General features: G+C 42.1%; 1 protein-coding gene across 5 annotated transcripts in view; it reads right to left on the bottom strand.

The window, feature by feature from the left end:
- Positions 1-17221, bottom strand: part of MDGA2 (MAM domain containing glycosylphosphatidylinositol anchor 2) — a 336382-nt gene that overhangs the window by 9116 nt on the left and 310045 nt on the right. For all 5 annotated transcript variants that reach the window (XM_066998721.1, XM_048065998.2, XM_048065999.2 and 2 more), the window contains 3 exons: positions 12528-12548; positions 7036-7191; positions 5848-6006 (listed from right to left, as the gene is read on the bottom strand). In XM_066998721.1, coding sequence (XP_066854822.1) covers positions 5848-6006; positions 7036-7191; positions 12528-12548 — 336 coding nt within the window. The remainder of the gene's footprint in view (positions 1-5847; positions 6007-7035; positions 7192-12527; positions 12549-17221) is intronic.

Below are 17221 nucleotides of genomic sequence, written 5' to 3'. Positions count from 1 at the left end.
ATGTGACCGAGCAGGGCTCAGTCACTCATGGTTTGGAGATTTCGTTCCCTCTTGCTCCCCACTCTGTTTGCAGGTGTGTGGGGCAGCGGTGTCTGTATGATGTAAATCACCACGTTTGCTTCCATTTAAGAATGTTCAGCCAAGTTCACGCAGGACCACATTTTTTAGGGTGTTAGGACTGGCAGCTGGGAAGCTGATACAAATTACTTTTGCAATGAGACTTCTCAGATCTGAGGCAGCTGCACAGTGACTCAGCTCTTGCTAATAAAAAGTTCTTATTTCTAGCAATAGCAGAGCTCAGTGCCTTGAAGAACATAAGGCTAAACGGGTAATGGAGCAGCAAATATTCTCATCACGGCTATTTCACCAGGGTGCCCAGACTGAGGCCATACATCTTTTTTGAGCGAGGTGGGGAAGTGGTGCTGGCCAGAGCGGCCGGGCGGCACCGCATCGCCCTCCTGCAGCACTCGGTTTTCAAGTGCAGGGAAGGGTGAAGAAGCAGCACAAAGGAGACACGGCTTGGAACAGGGATGGTCTGTCTCTGCCTGTACGCACGCTACTGGGTACATCAAAAACACCTCTACCTGACGGGGTCTGCAGGAAGGAAACGCTCAGAATCCTCTCCTGGTGCCCTGCAGCCCACCCAGCAATAACGTGGCAGGGCTGGGCTGTGCTGCTTACAGCAGGCAGCTCCTCAGCCCCTCTGAAACAGCAGCTCTTGGGTGAGGTCTGAGCCTTTCAGCCAACACAGCTCTCCCTTCTTTCCCATTTGCTTCTCCCCAAGTATCTTCAACAACTGTGCTGGGTCCAAGGTACGAGAAAAAGCAGTCTTAGACAAGATTACCTGAAGTTACAAAATAGCAGTATATTTAAAGTTATTTTTCATAAAGACAAAAAACAATGCCAGTATCAAACAAGGGATGAATAGCTGGTAATTATTTCACCCATTTGTGCAGGCTGATACAGCGCATACTGCAGGCCTGTGTGGAATAACTAAGTAATTTAGGCATGAAAAGCATGTAATTCCATCACTGCTGAGCTCACAGAGATTTAAGATTGTTCACAGCACACTCAGTCTCTCCGTGGCACATAATTTCTTGAAATTAATAGCAGGGTGATAGCAGTCTTACTTAAACCATGAAATAACCATTCCTGCTCCAGCCTCGCTCAGCCACTGCCCAGCATGTGGGTTAGCTCGTAGGCACATGCCTGTCCCTCGTGGGCAGATAAATGCCTGCACCTGCCCAAAATGCAGCTGAAAGCTCAACTAGTGACACCTGCACCAAATGCCCTGCCTTGAAATGCATCATGTTCTGCCAGTAAGGCTTCAGAGAAGTTATATGCCTTTGCAAAAGTGATGCTGTGGAGGAGGATGGGTTGGCTGTGTGGCTCACACGGAGGTGTGCCTAGTAGGAGTTCACCTGCAGTGACACAACCATCCCAGACAAAGGCGTGAGGAAGGGACTCGTGAGTAGGGGCCTGCCACAGCAGGCAGGAATAGCAGCTGTGAATCAAAGCCTGAAGTTTATTTTCTGACAGTGCCCTGCCAAGGGAGGGCAGGGTGCCCCGGAGACATCACCGGCCGCAGCACAGCGGCGGCAGTTTGAGCGCTCATCGGTACGGTACAGATGGCGTTCCCAGGGGGCTCTGACAGCGCGTTTGGCTTCGCCTCTCATTTTGTGATGGCTCTCTAATGGTAAGAAAAATGACTGTTCTAGGAGTGTCAATTAGGAATGCTCCATTTTGGGGCATAGATGGAAAAATCAGAAATACAGATTGCTTAAAAAAGATAGTGACAACTCTAATGGAGCTACAACCTCTTTCTGTCTCAACATAGAGACACAGCAAGAACAGTGACTTCATTTTCTTGTTCCCCAACAATGGCTTTTTTTTTCTTCTGTAAATCAAGTATTGGGATTTTCTATTATTTTTTATGCTTGAAGTAATCTATCTGCTCCTTTTGAAGCATGTGCAGGAAAGCACAAGCACTTTCCTTGGCAGTCAGCACCCTCAGAGCTAGCTGTGTGAGATCTGTCAGGAATTAAAGTCTGACTTGTGAGCAAGAGACATCTATTTCAGGTAAAGAAACACTTTATCGTTCTGAATTTAACCGCCATGGCATGGGATGTAGGTCCCTGTTTATCTCGTCAGAGCTGTGCTATAGCATCAGTGCTAATCTCAGATCTGTGCTCTGCTCCTGCAAAGCCTCCCAAGTACCTCTCCTGATTGCTACAGAAGTTTTCAGCCTCTTCTCCAGAGACACCGAAGACCTGAACAGCAGGCAGACAAGCTGAGCGGGCTAAACTGGTAGGCTGTTCTTTTTCAATGTCATACAACAGCCATATTCTCAAATTGATGGCACTGGGGTCACTCCTTTAAGAACAGAGGATGAAGCATCTTTTCCCCTAAATCTCCAAAATCAGTCTGCACCAGCAACAGAGAGTCATTCCAGGCTGCTTCTCCATTTTATTTGGGATCCTTCAAATCCCTTCTGGAAATGCAGAAACATTTTGATGAGCACAGACACTGCTTTGGAAACAAAGCACTTTACCCCTGAGACGTGGGAATAATAACCCTAGTACTGCTTTGAAACCTTACAGATATCGTTAACAAGGGATAATAAAGCAACCCAGTGGAAATGCTGACTTGCAGCACCAAAGTCTGTTGAACAATGCTTCAGCACTATGGATGAAAAAACAAAGGTTAATGGCCTCGTATCTTCTCTGAACAGCTGGTCCATAGGTACAAGGGAGGAATAGGCTAGAATTTATTTAAGCCAAATTCCCCTGCAAGACATTCCAATTTTGAGTGAAGTCAGGTCAAGAATCAGCAGCTCAAGGTTATTCAAAAGAGAGACACTTCAGCACAGAGATCATATATGAGGTCTCAGTTGGCAGCTCCTATCCTGCTCTTGTGAAGAAATGAATGAGCTGGCAGTGCGTATTGCAGCCCATAGCTGCCCCCTCTGGCAGGGCTCATTCCCAAATGGGGATGCGAAGAACCTGCTGTATGTTGGTTAGAAACTCCAGAACAGCACCGAAGGTCAAGGCTTCTAACAGTTCGTGGTAAGGCAGTCTGCTTTAGTAGTCACATTTAGAATGATCCTTGAGGGATTAATCCTTAATAAAATGGCACTCCTCTGAAAAAAACATTATCAATTAAATTTTTCACATAGAATCACAGGAACTTTGAGGTTGAAGGCGCCTTAGGAGAGCGTCCCTCCCCTCCAAGCCCCTGCTTGATCAGTTATAGCAAGATGCCCAGGAATGTGTCCAATCCAATTTTGGATATCATCATCAGTAACCTCGCTGGGCAATCTGTGCCCGGTTTGACCACTTTCATAGTAAACATATATACATATAAATATATGTTAGTAAATATTTATATATATATATGTGTATATATATATTATGAATGGTCAGCTTGGTGCCCACCAAGACCCCAGGTCCTCTGGACATTTGGAAATTAATCTGGACTCACAGATATGGAAAACATATTTAACAGACGCATAGTGCAATGTCAGTTGGAAGTAACTGCTGGAGGTTATTCATTTATTTGACCTCATTGCAGCACTAACTTTGTCAAGTTCTTTTGGACGTGTTCATTTGGAATAAATTTTATCCTCTTTTGACAGCATGATGCAGAAGAATAGTAAGAGAATTTAGAGTAGAAATACATGGAGTTGTACAGTATATTCAAAATATTTGGGGTCACAAAAGATTTGTGGGCAGAGATTATTTCCACAGTCAGAAGGTGAGCACAAGAAGACTGAAGGTGAGTTCAGAAGAGTAAGCCATTTAAATGAATTTTCAGCTTTAAAGTAGCTGTTCAAAATATGATCAGAATCAACCACAGGCCAAACTTTCACCAGAATAAAAAGAAACCTTTAGCTACAAAACTTTCAACAGCAGAAATATTAAAAGAGAAACTAAACAATGTGCTGCTATGGAAAATGTATCTTCTAAATGAAGGTTATCAAATATACATCATCTGAAACACTGATTAAGTTTGATTCGCCTGGGCAAATCATTGTGCTATAATGACCCTTTCCCTAACCCAAAGTAATTTCTAAGACCACAAACCTTCAAAAACTCATTCAAGCAGTTACCTCATCAATGTGACAAGTCCTAAAATATCCATGTGCTTAAATCACTGATGTCTAAGAATATCATCACTCATGAGGTTTTTCTTTTCTCTTCAGTTTTTTACTATCCTCATAAAAATTTAGGTGATAGAGTTCATATCTGGGGAATTGAATGATATATATTTGCTGATTTCATAAATTATTTCTTGGATGCATTTTGCATTTTCATGTGCTTCATAACTTTTGGTCATTATGAGGAATTATAATGTTGAATTTAGTGAGCCTGTATGTGCCTGCATTTAAACGTGTGGCTGATGCTATTAATTTACTGTTTTTCTTTGTTTTGTACAAAGCTTTTCAAAACAGATCACTTTGAACATTAGCTAAAATGATAGTCTATATTTTTTAATGTTAAAGAATACAAGTGATATTGAGCAATTCTGGTTTTTGACAAGTAGGTGTCCACATCTCCATGAACAAGTCCTTTGTAACTGATCACTAATCATCATTGCCACCATCTTCACCTGTAGGTCAGCTCCTTCGTCAGATGACATTATAAATATCAATTCAAGTAATTACACAGAAAAGGGCAATTTCAGCAAAAAAGCTAAGGTCATACACTTACAGAAAAGGTAGCCAAGGAAAAAGAACAAAATTGCAGCAGAGGTCACTGTTTGAGGGCAGGTGTCAGCGTCAGTGACTGTTTTTCTTATACTTTTTCTGAACTTAGAAGTATTCCAGAAAAAATCTTTGACCCCTGATGTTCATAATTTTGCTCTTCACTGTCCTGTACCAGAAGCAGATCATTTTATATATTTTTTTTCACTTAGCATGACACGGCTCCATCAGTTCCTTCAAACACACAGGCAAGTTCCTATTGCAATGCAGAGTGAGAAGAACTTACACCGGGGGCTGTGTGCAAGCGCTCAGCGGTGCAGAGACACCCAACAAAACTATGTGAATGTGTCTGCTCTACTTATAACCTGAACCCTGCCTGCAGGCAGGCGAAGGTTTCCCCAAGCGACCACCAGAATGCACTATGAGGATGTGCTTGCCCTTGAAAATATATATAAAAATACATCAAGTCAGGTCAGATTGGCACAGGAAAGCCTCTCAACATACTGGTAAAGCACCGAGAACTCCACAGGGATTTAGAGGATTTAGAAAAATTGGCTCTGGCTTATAGTTTAATATTTTCCCACACCTTTTATTTTTACACTATGTGAAGTAATTAAATGTCTGTGTTAAAAGAGCTAGGACTAAAAATAGACCTAAAGATAACTATTGCAAAGATAGACTCCCCCAGCTTTTGAGCGAATTGCTCAGGACTTCCCTGACGGAGCCACGTCCTGTCGCATGGCACAGGCTGTGCTGCTACAGCTGCCCACACAAAAGGGCTGCTGCTAACTGCTTCACCCCAAATCTAGCAAGGAGTGGGTCAAAACACTGTAACCAGGCAAAACACTCAAAACCAGGCAAAGCATTTGCAAGAATCACCTCCATTTTTTCACACTTTAAATTTCCCTTGCTCAACACCCCACGCGTACATGGCGTGCTCTTGTCAACCTAAGAGGGGCTCCTGCTAGCATGCTGATTAGTGGGAAAACATTTTGTGGCCATAAGGATGCTATCAGGAGCCTCTCTTGCCAGCCTTGGTTGCAGCTGGTTTCGGTAGTCCTCCTGTGTTTTCCTTTAACACAGCTGGACTTTGCTGCTGCTATTTCTCCCAAAGTGAAAAGACAAGGCCATTGGCTTTCTCCTACCTATGTGCTGTCCATACATGTGGTAGTAGAAGCTAAAACAGTAGGCTGTGTTCGTAGCTCCGTAAGGATTCTTTGGAGCAACACTGAAAACGGGACTGACAAGTCTGGCCTTTTCTCCTTCCAGCCTGGGGCGCGATGTTTCGATGTACATGTAGAAACCTGGGGGAAGTCCAAATGAAAATTGTTAAGTTGCAGTCTTAAAAATCTAACACATACACATGCAGGAAGACACCAGGACTATCAGGTATCTTGATTAATTTTTCACATTCATCTGACATCACCATGGTTTCCAGGCCATGTTTGTTCTGCATTAAGCCCTCGTGTTTTCCACAGCTGCTTCAAAGTTGTTTTCTACAAAGAGTAAAATCAGGGCTAGCAGGTCAGTTCTCATAAACAACTTAAAATCGATACAAGATTGTATATGCACAAGAAAAGAAAAAAATCTTTATGATGGGGTTCAGACTTCAGTCCCAAGGTTGCAGTTTGTTCCCATAAACAGTGAGAAAGGAGGACACTTAAAATAAGGTAAAAAAATTTTGATGGAAACCTTTCAATGAACATTTGAACGTGTCCATGTCAATTCCAGTTCAAAAGCTCACAAGGAGGCAATATTAATTTATTCTGATCTGGTCTGTGCCAACAACAGAGAGAGTTTTTACTTAATCCAACCAAGCAAATACAAAGCAGTATGATTTTTCCCCGTTGGTAATAGAGGGGCAGGGGCCATACGATGAAATAGCATGAGTTATTGCAGTACTTGATAAATTCAGCACAGTATGTCCGACTTTTGAAATGAAAATATATACTACAGTCAAGATGGCACACTTCTGTTAACAGGGGTAGCAGATTGAAAATTACATGATTAGCAACACCCAAAGTAAAAATGGAGCAAAAAATCTCATTGTGAGAGTCCAAGTTAGAATTTAAAGGACATAAAACAGAAGAAAATTTCAAGATGTGCTAGAATATTTCCCCACCAGACTGTAACATGAAAGCAGTCGCTTTGAAAATGGCACAATAGAAACAATACAAGATGCTTAATGGCATTGTTAGTGAATTCTGCTTAGGGAACAGTCACATGCCTCAGCACTGGCAGTTTCTTTTAGAAGTCCTTGAAATATGAGCATTCTTGGTATGATTAGGAAAACGGCCATAGCTTTTGGGACCAGGTGCACCTCTGGAGCTTACCTTCCTTGGAGCCAGTCCGATCTGCATTTGGCCCAGTGTTGGGGGTATATTTTGTGTCTCTGGTGGCAGTGCTTTGCTTTGTCCAGTCAAAGTTGTCTGTATCGTCTTGAGTGAAAAGGCAAATGTTACCGTCCTCAAAGCCACAGTGGAACTCTCCTGCCAACACAGCAAACGAGCAGAAATTTAGTGACGGAAACTATTAAAGGTGTGTTTGTCAAAGCACTTGTCAATTAGAATGGACATGTTGTAGGATGATGCTCATTAACAGTACCAGAAATAGATCTACATTTGTTTTTACATCATTCTCTAGTGTTGAGTGTTTTCTTTCAAGTGAACCCAATAAGAAATAAAGAATCAGTCATCAATTTGTCTTAGTGTTACTTGAAATTATATTCAAGTCTTATTGTTTAGATTCTCCTCACGTATTCAGATGTATGTAATAGCTCTTAGAGACATTGTCTCTTCTTACCCTGCTAGGATTTCTAAAAAGCTAGGAAGAACAAACAGCATTTCCATAAAATATGAAGTATGGGGAAAAAAAGTAAGAAGTTGGTTATTTTGGCTAGGGCCATTAAGGAAAAGTGGGAGACGACCTTTCAAAAGGAAAAACGTGGCCTCCAAGTGACCTCTCTTACATTTTTCTGTTTTCGGTAGGGATGGGAAAGCAAATAATGGCTAAAATGAGAGGAAAGGTGATTTAGAGTAGAAAGATTTTAGAAAATCTTTCTAAAAAAAAGCAAAGTGAATGAATTGCTCAGAATGAGCATCAAGTCCTCAGCACTGAATTATAATTATCAATTAGAGAAATGTCTGGGAGGAAGGGTTAGGTCTGTCTGAACCTATATAAGCAGGACAGGTGACTGTATCATCTCCTGAGGACATCTCCTAGCCTGTTCACTAAGATCTCTGTTGTCTTGAGGACAAGTTCTAAAAGCTTCTAAAGAAAAAGCAACATCAACAAAAACCCACCAAGAACCCCAGACAGGACTACGGGGACCCTCTCTGTTGTGAAACAGGTCTGTAAGACTCACCATTCCAGTGATCCTACCTGCCAGGTTAGGATGGGATGGGAAAGTCCCATCATCAGACATTTAGGAACCAAACACATCAAAACTTCAAGGTTCAATTTTCATCTCCGAACAGAATAAGGCCCCATGCAGAAAAATGTGCAAAAGCTTAATTTTATGCACATGAACAGTTCCTGCTGAGTTTACTCTTCCAGCAAAGGCAATTGATTTATCTGAGAAAACAAGCAAATCTCTCTTCTCTAGGGAGAATGCAGCTGTCTGCATACTGTGTCAGCTACAGCCTTCTTTATAGGGGTGCAATTTATATTCATTGTTATGAGGAACTCTAACACCAGGCGTCATGGGATTATTCATCTGTGTTAAATTGAGAAGGTGTATAAATGTTTGCAGGTTTGAGGTTTCAGTAAACTATAAATCCACTTAAGCCACTGGAGCTTCACTGCAAATCAGCAAAGACAGAGGGACCTGCGCTTAGCTTGGATATGTACTGCTAAGCAAGGATGCTGCTCTGAAGCTTGTTTAAAATCATACAACACTGCAGACTGAAAAAGCAGGCTTGGAAATTCAACCCAAACCACCAGGTGCATTAGGAGAGCTTTCCAAGTCTTCCTCATTCTGACTCTGCTGATGCACAGCAACACAAACTTCCTACTCCACAGCAGTCAGCATAACCACTGCTCCATAAAAACAGGCTATCACGGAAATGCAGTCCACAGAAACTTTCCGTGCCCATTAGCACCTCAAGCAGATTGACTTGATTTCTCAATAAATCCATCATCTTTATTAGATCCTCCAGGAGAATTAATTTCCTGAGGCACAATTCCTTAACTGGCAAAAGCGACTGAGAACCATCAACATGATGAGGAGCTAATTTCAGGACCTTGCCCCGTGGTTTGATCCTGGAAGAAGTGCCTTCTGAATCCCGAATTTTGAATGATGTAGAAGTGGCAATAGGCGAAATCATTCAACACAGAAGCACCACCGTAAGCATTGCAGGGAAGAAATACAAAGAGAGGTTCTTCCTGAGAGATGAGCATATCACAGAGTAAGGCCACAATGAACACCTGTGCATCCAAATTGCATCCCAAATCCTTGAAGAGGGAAGCATTTGAATGGATGTAGAGCGACACCTCCGTCTTTGTCCCAAAGACCAGGAAGAGAGTGCAAAGAACCTGATGAAGCTCTTGAAAGACGCAAGGACACGAGCGGAGCACTCCGAGCAAAATGCCAGCTGTGCCTCTCATCTCCAACAACGCCTTTTACATGCTGCAAGCTCTGAATGGCTGGGTTTACGCTATCTTCTGTACACTGGGCTTCCACCTCCACTTACGTATACCCTTCCTACAGCACGAAAGGTGCTGTTTCTGCACAGTGAGATAGAATTAAAGGGCAAAAAAGTAACTGAAGGACAAAAACACTGACTACCATATGCAGTCCTGCAGCAAAGTGGATAAAGACAAAGCATTTCCAGCCATTCAGCAGTTTCTACCACTGCCCCTCCAGTACCTTAAAAGCTGCATTACCATGTCACACCATGCCCTCAGAGCTTCATTAAGAAATTCCACATCAGCAGAACAAAAGCCTTTTCTTTGAGTGAAAAAAAATAAAAAATAAATTAAAAAAAATCAGGCCAGATGAAGGAAGGCAAGTAAAAGTTTGCCATTTATCTGTTATGAAAACCCTGGTTTCCCACGGGACTCTGCCATTTGCAATACACTGGAAAAGGTTAGTGCTAAATATTCTTGTCACTGAACACTTCATAAAAAATAAGAGATGAATAAAAATGGGAAATAGTTCCCCAGGATTAGCTCGGTACTTTCCCTATGCAAGAAATAGGGGCATTTAAATAGACCTGGATGGTCCTGACCTGTTCACTAAAGAGGCACACCAAGAGCAAGAGGAACAGCCGGCTCTTCCCCAGGGACCCATGGGTGCTCCAGCTCATGACACTGCTCAGACCACTGCGGGTTGCTGAAAGCACCAATGATAGTACCAATTACCATTAAAAACAGCGGTGAATTTTTGTCAAAGCACATGCCAGCGCAGGTTATTCATAATGTTATTGCCAATTAGGGCAAAATCTGAAACTCTTCTCCAGGTGAAAGGCTCTTCATTGCGGCAGGAATTCGTGTTCCATAAAATTCAAGCTGAATATGACTCTTTATCATCTATTCTCTTCCAGTATTCAAGTGTAACATCCAGTTGTACTAGTTCATATGAAATTCTTAAAAGTTTACGGTAAATGTTTTATATTATACCTTACAAAGTAAAATGCAGTTCTAAGGCTACATCTCAATGTTTAAGTCATTCAACGCTACTCGCTTTTGTATTGCAGAAATCTCATTAAAATGACTGCCCTATGCAATGTGATTATTCCAGAATTTAAGCAGCAAGGTGTGACTTCAGTTTCCAATACAGATATCTTGTCCCAGGTGAATACAGCACTTACTCTTCATTCATGGTGGTGTAAATAGAATCAGAATTCAGCCCAACAGGTTTAGAAAAGAAACAATCTGATTTATGTTATATAATATATATATAAATCCTCATTCATTCTGTATTTTCAGTGAAATAAAATGAGATTGTAAAAAGCATGGATAAAGATGAGATTGGATTTGTAATTGGAGACAGAACCTCTCTTCTCCAGCTTACTGGTTTGAACCCATTTGCAGATTTCTTCCCCTTCAAAGGATTTCACTCAAGAAGTCTTTGGGGAAAAAAAGCAAGCCTTCAGGATTTTTCCATCTCTTTGGTCATCTGAAGGAAATCACACTGGGTGAACGATAGCTCCTGGTGGGCAAACTTTCCATTACCAGCAGCGCATAGAGAGGCAGACCCAACAAGCAGACAAAGGAAATGGTGGGCAGGTTGTCAGAAGTCTCCCTCCCCTGAGCTAACTCAGTTTCTATCTCAAGGGCACTTTGGATGCCACCTGCACTGTGCCATGTGCCTACTAGAGCTGTGGCTTTTAAGTGTGCAACAGAGACATTTTGAAAATGAGACAATTTCAGATCTTAAAATCATGGAAGATTATAGCGTGAAGCACTTGGGACTGCAATGCTTTTCTTTCTTAACATCATAGAGTATATATTTAATATATTAATTAGCACGGGCCTCATCTCCTGCTCATTTAAGAGAATGGGATTGGTTCCTTCAGCTCCTGTGAGCTTTGAATTGAGCCCTGATTAATTATTAATGCATCGCACAAGATCTTCAGCAAATAATTTTAAAATTTACAGTAAGGCTTAGCTATCTGTGTGAGAGAGACAGAGAGGATGCTCACACAGCCCAGTGCTGCTTTCCTGCCTGTCTGTGGCTGCACGATATCAGCAATAACTGCTAGCCCACTCCCTTTACAAGAGTATTTTTTGCATATGTGATTAAAAGCAAGAATAATGGCGGAGTATGTTCCCACAGCCAAAATACGCACTTGCTACGTGCATATCACGGAAATAAATCTTGAAGTGGACAGATGGGGAGACTGTAAGGAATAAGTTAGTTTCACACATGCAGCTCCAGCCCAGTCTCCTGTCTGCGATATCGGTAGGGATTTGGTGCCTGTGGATTAAATGTGTGGGATCCAGCTGTACCAAGAGTCACTCCTCCCCTGCAATATCCCTGTGCTCCCAAGCAGCAGCACATTAGCGAGGATGTAGTTAGAGTCTGCACTTGCAATCACGCCTGTGGAGCTGCCTCCTGTGAATTTGTCTCAGCACTTTCACACCCTCGTCACACCTTTGGTCTCCACGTTTCTCTGTGCAAATGAGGTCCATGATTCATGGATGCACTGCATGAAAAAACCAGTCCTCTTTTTGTTTTAAAGCTGTGGATGAGCTCCTGACTACATCTGGAAGTATCAAAATAACTCGTTCAGAATGACGGAGCAGGGAAGGTTGCAAGGGACTTCGGGAGGTCGTCGGGTCCAGCCCCGCTGCTCAAGCTGAGATACCTCAGCAAGTGCAAATGCAGTTCGCATGCAAGGATAAATGAATTCGGAAAATTTCAGAAACTTACTTTTCTTTTAACATTTTAACACGCCCGGCGAGGATCAGACACAGATCCTACTGAGTACTCCAACAGTCAGGCATTTAGCTGCTTCTATGACCAAACTGCACCTTCACCCATACACACTGAGCTGCTGTGCCCCAGAAATGGAGTTTATTTTTTGAATATTATTTTTTTCCTTTAGATGGACTGTTTGGGGTAGGGTGAAAGAAAGATGATCTGGAGCTATAATTTTTCCTCCCTCCATCTACTGATTCTTTAGCACCTCGGCAGAAGGAGAGGAATGGCACCGTCAGCCACCGGCTCAGCCTGCATGCACAACTAAAGCGGACAATGCAATCCGTGGGGCGCAATCCAAAGTGCAGTCATTGGCATTTACGTTTTAACTGCAAGGGACAACAAGTGCAAGGACAGTTCTTCATGTGGAAAAAAATGTAAAAAAGATAAAGAAATACTTACTTAGGTGTGGATTTACTGGAGCTGGAAGACAGAGAAAAAATAAAATTAGTACAAAGGGGAAATTGCATTTCATCAACACACATATTATCCTAAATTTCCCACAGATCATTCTCCTCCCCCGGACTATGGGTCCCACGCTGAGACAGCCAGCAAAACCAATACCTTCCTTTTTGAGCACATTTTGTAGCTCGGTGACAGGCTGAAGGCAGTGGCTGCAGTGAGAAAAGCCTCCCTCATCCACGATGTGTGTGCTCCATCACTAGCACCCGCAGCTTGGGGGTGCTGTAATTAAGCACCTAAGCTAGATCGTTAGCACAGGTACTGTAAGGAAGAGGACAGCTGCGCAGCAAAACTCCAGGGTGATGCCTTTGTATAGGAACCCAGCAACTACAGAAAGGATGAATTCAGCAGAAGCAAAGGTTCTGCATCAGGCCTAACTCAACAGTTGATTTTATCAATGATCATGAATACGTAACATAATGACCTAGTCTTCTATTAAATAAAAGTACTATTCCTCAGTTTAAGATGTCTTCAGAACCGGACAGGACTTGCATTCTTCTCAGAAATGAGAATTTTCTTTTTAAACAGCAGGAAACAAGCACAGTAATTTTGTGAGAAGATGTTTGATCTCATTAGGCCAAGAGACACAACCAAGTGAGAGACGTGCAAGCCCTCTGCCTCATAAAACCTTTTGTACCAGGGAATATATTTTAAAGAAATTTCAGGAGACAAAGGAACGCGAAGTCCTTCGGTGTCCTCATGGGCCACCAGCACAGGCAGCGCGCGCTGGAGGACCCCAGCCCACCGCCCGCTGCTCCCTGGGGAGGTGCTCTTGGGGAAGGAGAAGCAGCAGAGCAGCTCCCCCCTCACCTTACATCCCACCTCTGACCCTTCCCTGCCCCTTGGCAGGGACACTCCATGCCCACCCCTCACCTCAGGAGGCATTAAAAAAAAAAAATCCAACATTGCAGAGAAGCCTTGAGATAATATTGCTGAAAAATATTGTTTCTGTCTGTTCTTTTATGGGTCTGTGCAATGCCTTGTGTGAGCTGGCAGGACTACTGGGAATCTCTGGGACAGCTGATAAAACTTGCACTCTTGTTTGATAGACGCTCAGCAAAATCACAGAACCCTCTAAATTCATGTTCACCTAACAGCCAGAGGATGAAACAAGATGAAAGTCAAACCTCAACTGCGCCTACAGATATTTTAAATATGGGATTGGCTACCAAAGGTTAGGTCCAGAATAATCTGTACAATGCTAATCAGGTCTGAAGGAAAAAGGAAAGTCTCCAGTTCTGTCCTACCTCTTTGCGGAAAGGTAAAATTGAGGATGGGTGACTTAGGAAACAGAGCCCTTCTCCTACAAGCCCTCATGCACGTTAGAAACAGCAGGATGCTAAGCCCACAGGTGGAATTGTATGCTATTGATAGAAAAATTTAAATTCATTTTTAACTCCAGATCCTGTGTACATCTGGTAATGCCAGATTTCCGTGTAAGGGTTGCTCCATGTCTTGCTGCCATTCCCAGGCCGTGTTTAGAGTCATGAGCTCTTGGCTTCTGACCCCAGCCATGGATTCTACTTAGCTCTAGATTCAATCTGAAGTTTTTAAAACAGCTCTAAATTAGCAACTCTGCCATCTTATCTTGCTTCACTAAAACAAATGAACAGTGATTTGTCCCAGTGCAATTTTCTTAAGAAACTTAGTCATTACATTATATTAGATAACCTCACAGCTTTTACGAACAAATTACCTTTCATTCTCCAAGAAACATTCATTTTGTGAGCTTCTTGAGTGATTGAACTTGGAATTAGCTGAAATTGCTGGAAACTACATTTACTGATGCTTGCTTTGTAACTAAACGTACGGGCTTTTATGGAAACTATCATCAGTGTGTAACCTTGAGTCACGCTATTCCGATTGTTCACAGCAGAGCAAAAAGGGCTTCTTGCCAAGCTAGCTGCAGTTCAAACTGATTGACAAAAGCAGAAAAACAAATTAAAGCAGTTAGGCTGAACTTACTTATCTAACATCATAAACTGGAAAACAAAACAAAACAAAACAAAAAACCAGAAAGCCCACTCCTCTCAGTAATACCCTCAGCTGCTCTAAGGCAAAGTGTAATGGCTCTAGGTCTCTGTGCTGCAAGGTAAGGCTGTCGTGTGCACAACACACAGACAGCAGGTTAAATTAGCCATAAATTAATGGATGACTGATGGAGTAAATTCCCAAGATTGAGTCTGAATCGTCTAGAAAGTCTTTGCACCTCAGAGGGTTATCACTGCCCTGCTCCGCTGGTCCTCACTTGCGCTGGGGGAAGGTTTTGCTGGAGGAGAACCTCAGGAGGAGAACAAAGTGTCATAAAGTATTTGAGCTTGGGTAGAGCCAAGACGGATTATCCCTTAGTCTTCCTCACTATTCCCCATCATTCAGGGAATAAAACCCACTGGAATTTCAGCTTGTTGGATGATTTTACTTTTCTGAGATTTGTATATGTGCAGGTGATAACAGAAAAATGTGGCTGGAATGGTTCCTCCTTAACGCCTGCCCTTCCGTTGGGTGTAACTGCATTTATACGGACAGTTACGTTTTCCAGAGATCCTTCCCAACACAGACTCTTGTTCACATAATTTGTTCAGAGACTGAGACATTATGCCCCTCCTTTAAAGAAAACAGCTGCCAACTATACTATGAAAAGCATAAAGCTAGAGTTCAGTAGAAGCATGCTGGATGCTCAGCTGCTGTTTGCTACCACTGGACACTGTCTACTTATGGTAATTACAACCAGAACCTAAAAGCTTTAATCAAGATCGGGGTCCGTACCTCTAAGCACTTGGTCAGCATAGTGGAAAACAATCTTCGCTATAAACATTGACACTACGTGGACAAGTCTTTCTTCCTCCCATTACAGCAACTAACCTAACATACTACCTATAAAACAGCCCCATATTTGTATCTGTATGAACTCATAAATCCTTCCGTTTATGTCATATTTGTTGTCTTTTTTTTTTTCCCCTCGGGTTCCAGAAATATAAGAATAGCAACAACAATAATGACTAAAATAGCAATGACAATAATGACAAAATAAGTTTCTAAATACCTATGAAAATAGGCTGGAAGACAAAGCGATTGGCAACCACCATCTATCTGCCACTGTCATGAGGGGCTGATTCCACATACCAATAGTAGCAATGCTGGATTTTTGGCTTTTTTCATAGAAATGAGATTAATGTGCTTGTTTACTACTGGTTAAATTTAAAAATATTAAACCACAAGTGCGTATCTGAAACAGTGAGTGCTGAGGTTTGATCGGAGTAGCTGGAGGACTTTATTGCCTGTTTGTATCGAATAGGCTGACACAGATTTATGTAAAGTGATGGAGATTATATTTAAACTGTTACTACAAGACTTATCTGTTCTGTACAGCCTTCAAAACACTCATTAGTGCTACTTAAACTGCCCTGTTTGTATTTACTTGGCAGACTGTGTTCACTAGCAGAGTAACATATGCATCTACTAAAGAATTTGTCAAGTGATGTTTGGCTGTAATTATCAATGTCGCTCCAACTGTGATGATTGTTCTTTTCTCCCGTCCTTCCTGTGTGTGGAGGAGAGAATAATTCATGGCAGGCAAGGAACTTCCCTATGAAACGCTTCCACCACGTATAAGTTTTTGATTAATGGGTTTGGACACCAGGGAGTTTTTCTCTTGTATTTACAGCTCTAGCTTGGGATGGCAAGGTATACTGCGAAGAGCTCATTACTGACATTTTTCCTACTATCATAGTACTTTGATAGTCTCCTTATTTCAGACATTCAGATGGCTACCAGCAGGCTAGCACGCTGGAAGCTCTTATTTTTATGTATTAGCATTTTCCTTGTCAATCTCCAGTTGCAGGTTTCAATTTAAAATGTGATGTGCTCTGCCTGACTTACACAGGAGGTAAAAACGACTTCACAGGTAGGACTAATGTGACTTAACTTGAGCTATCTGAAAGTTAGACACCTCATCTAAGAATGTCTCTAAAGTCACTGGAGAGATACGGGCATGTCTTAAGGATGAATCATCCTCTGGATGAAATCTGGAGAAAACTCCTCTCTGGTAAGGCAGCAAACACAACCAAGACACTAGAAATTTCAAGTTGATTCTTACACATTTTAAGACTAGTAGCCTGAGAAATCATTTCTGGGCAGCACCTACCCATGATTGTCATACTGCAAAACACAAACTTCAGCTGTCAAAATAACTCTTAGGCAGTGCATGGCCTATCCATCCTGTACGTGCAAAAAAAATGAGGCTCAAGTGTAAAAGGGAATGCATTCAGCAAAGGCAAAAGACACTGATACCATTTTTAGCAACTCTAATTATCATGTGTCTGATCAGCTTTTCACACTGGCTGCGTTACTTTAAAATGGGGTGAAATCCTATTAGCTTACTTAAAGTTTAAAAAATTAAGGAGAAGCATGTTTGCAATGGGGATCCTAACCAGCAATACAATACAAGCCTACATTTTAAAAACAAGCAAAAAGCTTATATACACTAAAGGTGGTCAGACACTGGCACAGGTTGCCCAGAGATATTGTGGAGTGTCTGTCCTTGGAGATATTTAAGACGGAATTGGATGTGGTCCTGGGTTACCTGCTCTGATGGGATGATATCCACTGGTGCCTCCAATGCAGCAAGTCAGTAA

This window comes from Anser cygnoides, chromosome 5, assembly GCF_040182565.1.
Source record: "Anser cygnoides isolate HZ-2024a breed goose chromosome 5, Taihu_goose_T2T_genome, whole genome shotgun sequence".
Classification (NCBI taxonomy): Eukaryota; Metazoa; Chordata; class Aves; order Anseriformes; family Anatidae; genus Anser; species Anser cygnoides.
Note: the sequence above shows the minus strand (reverse complement) of the source record. Positions and strands in the feature narration are given on the sequence as shown.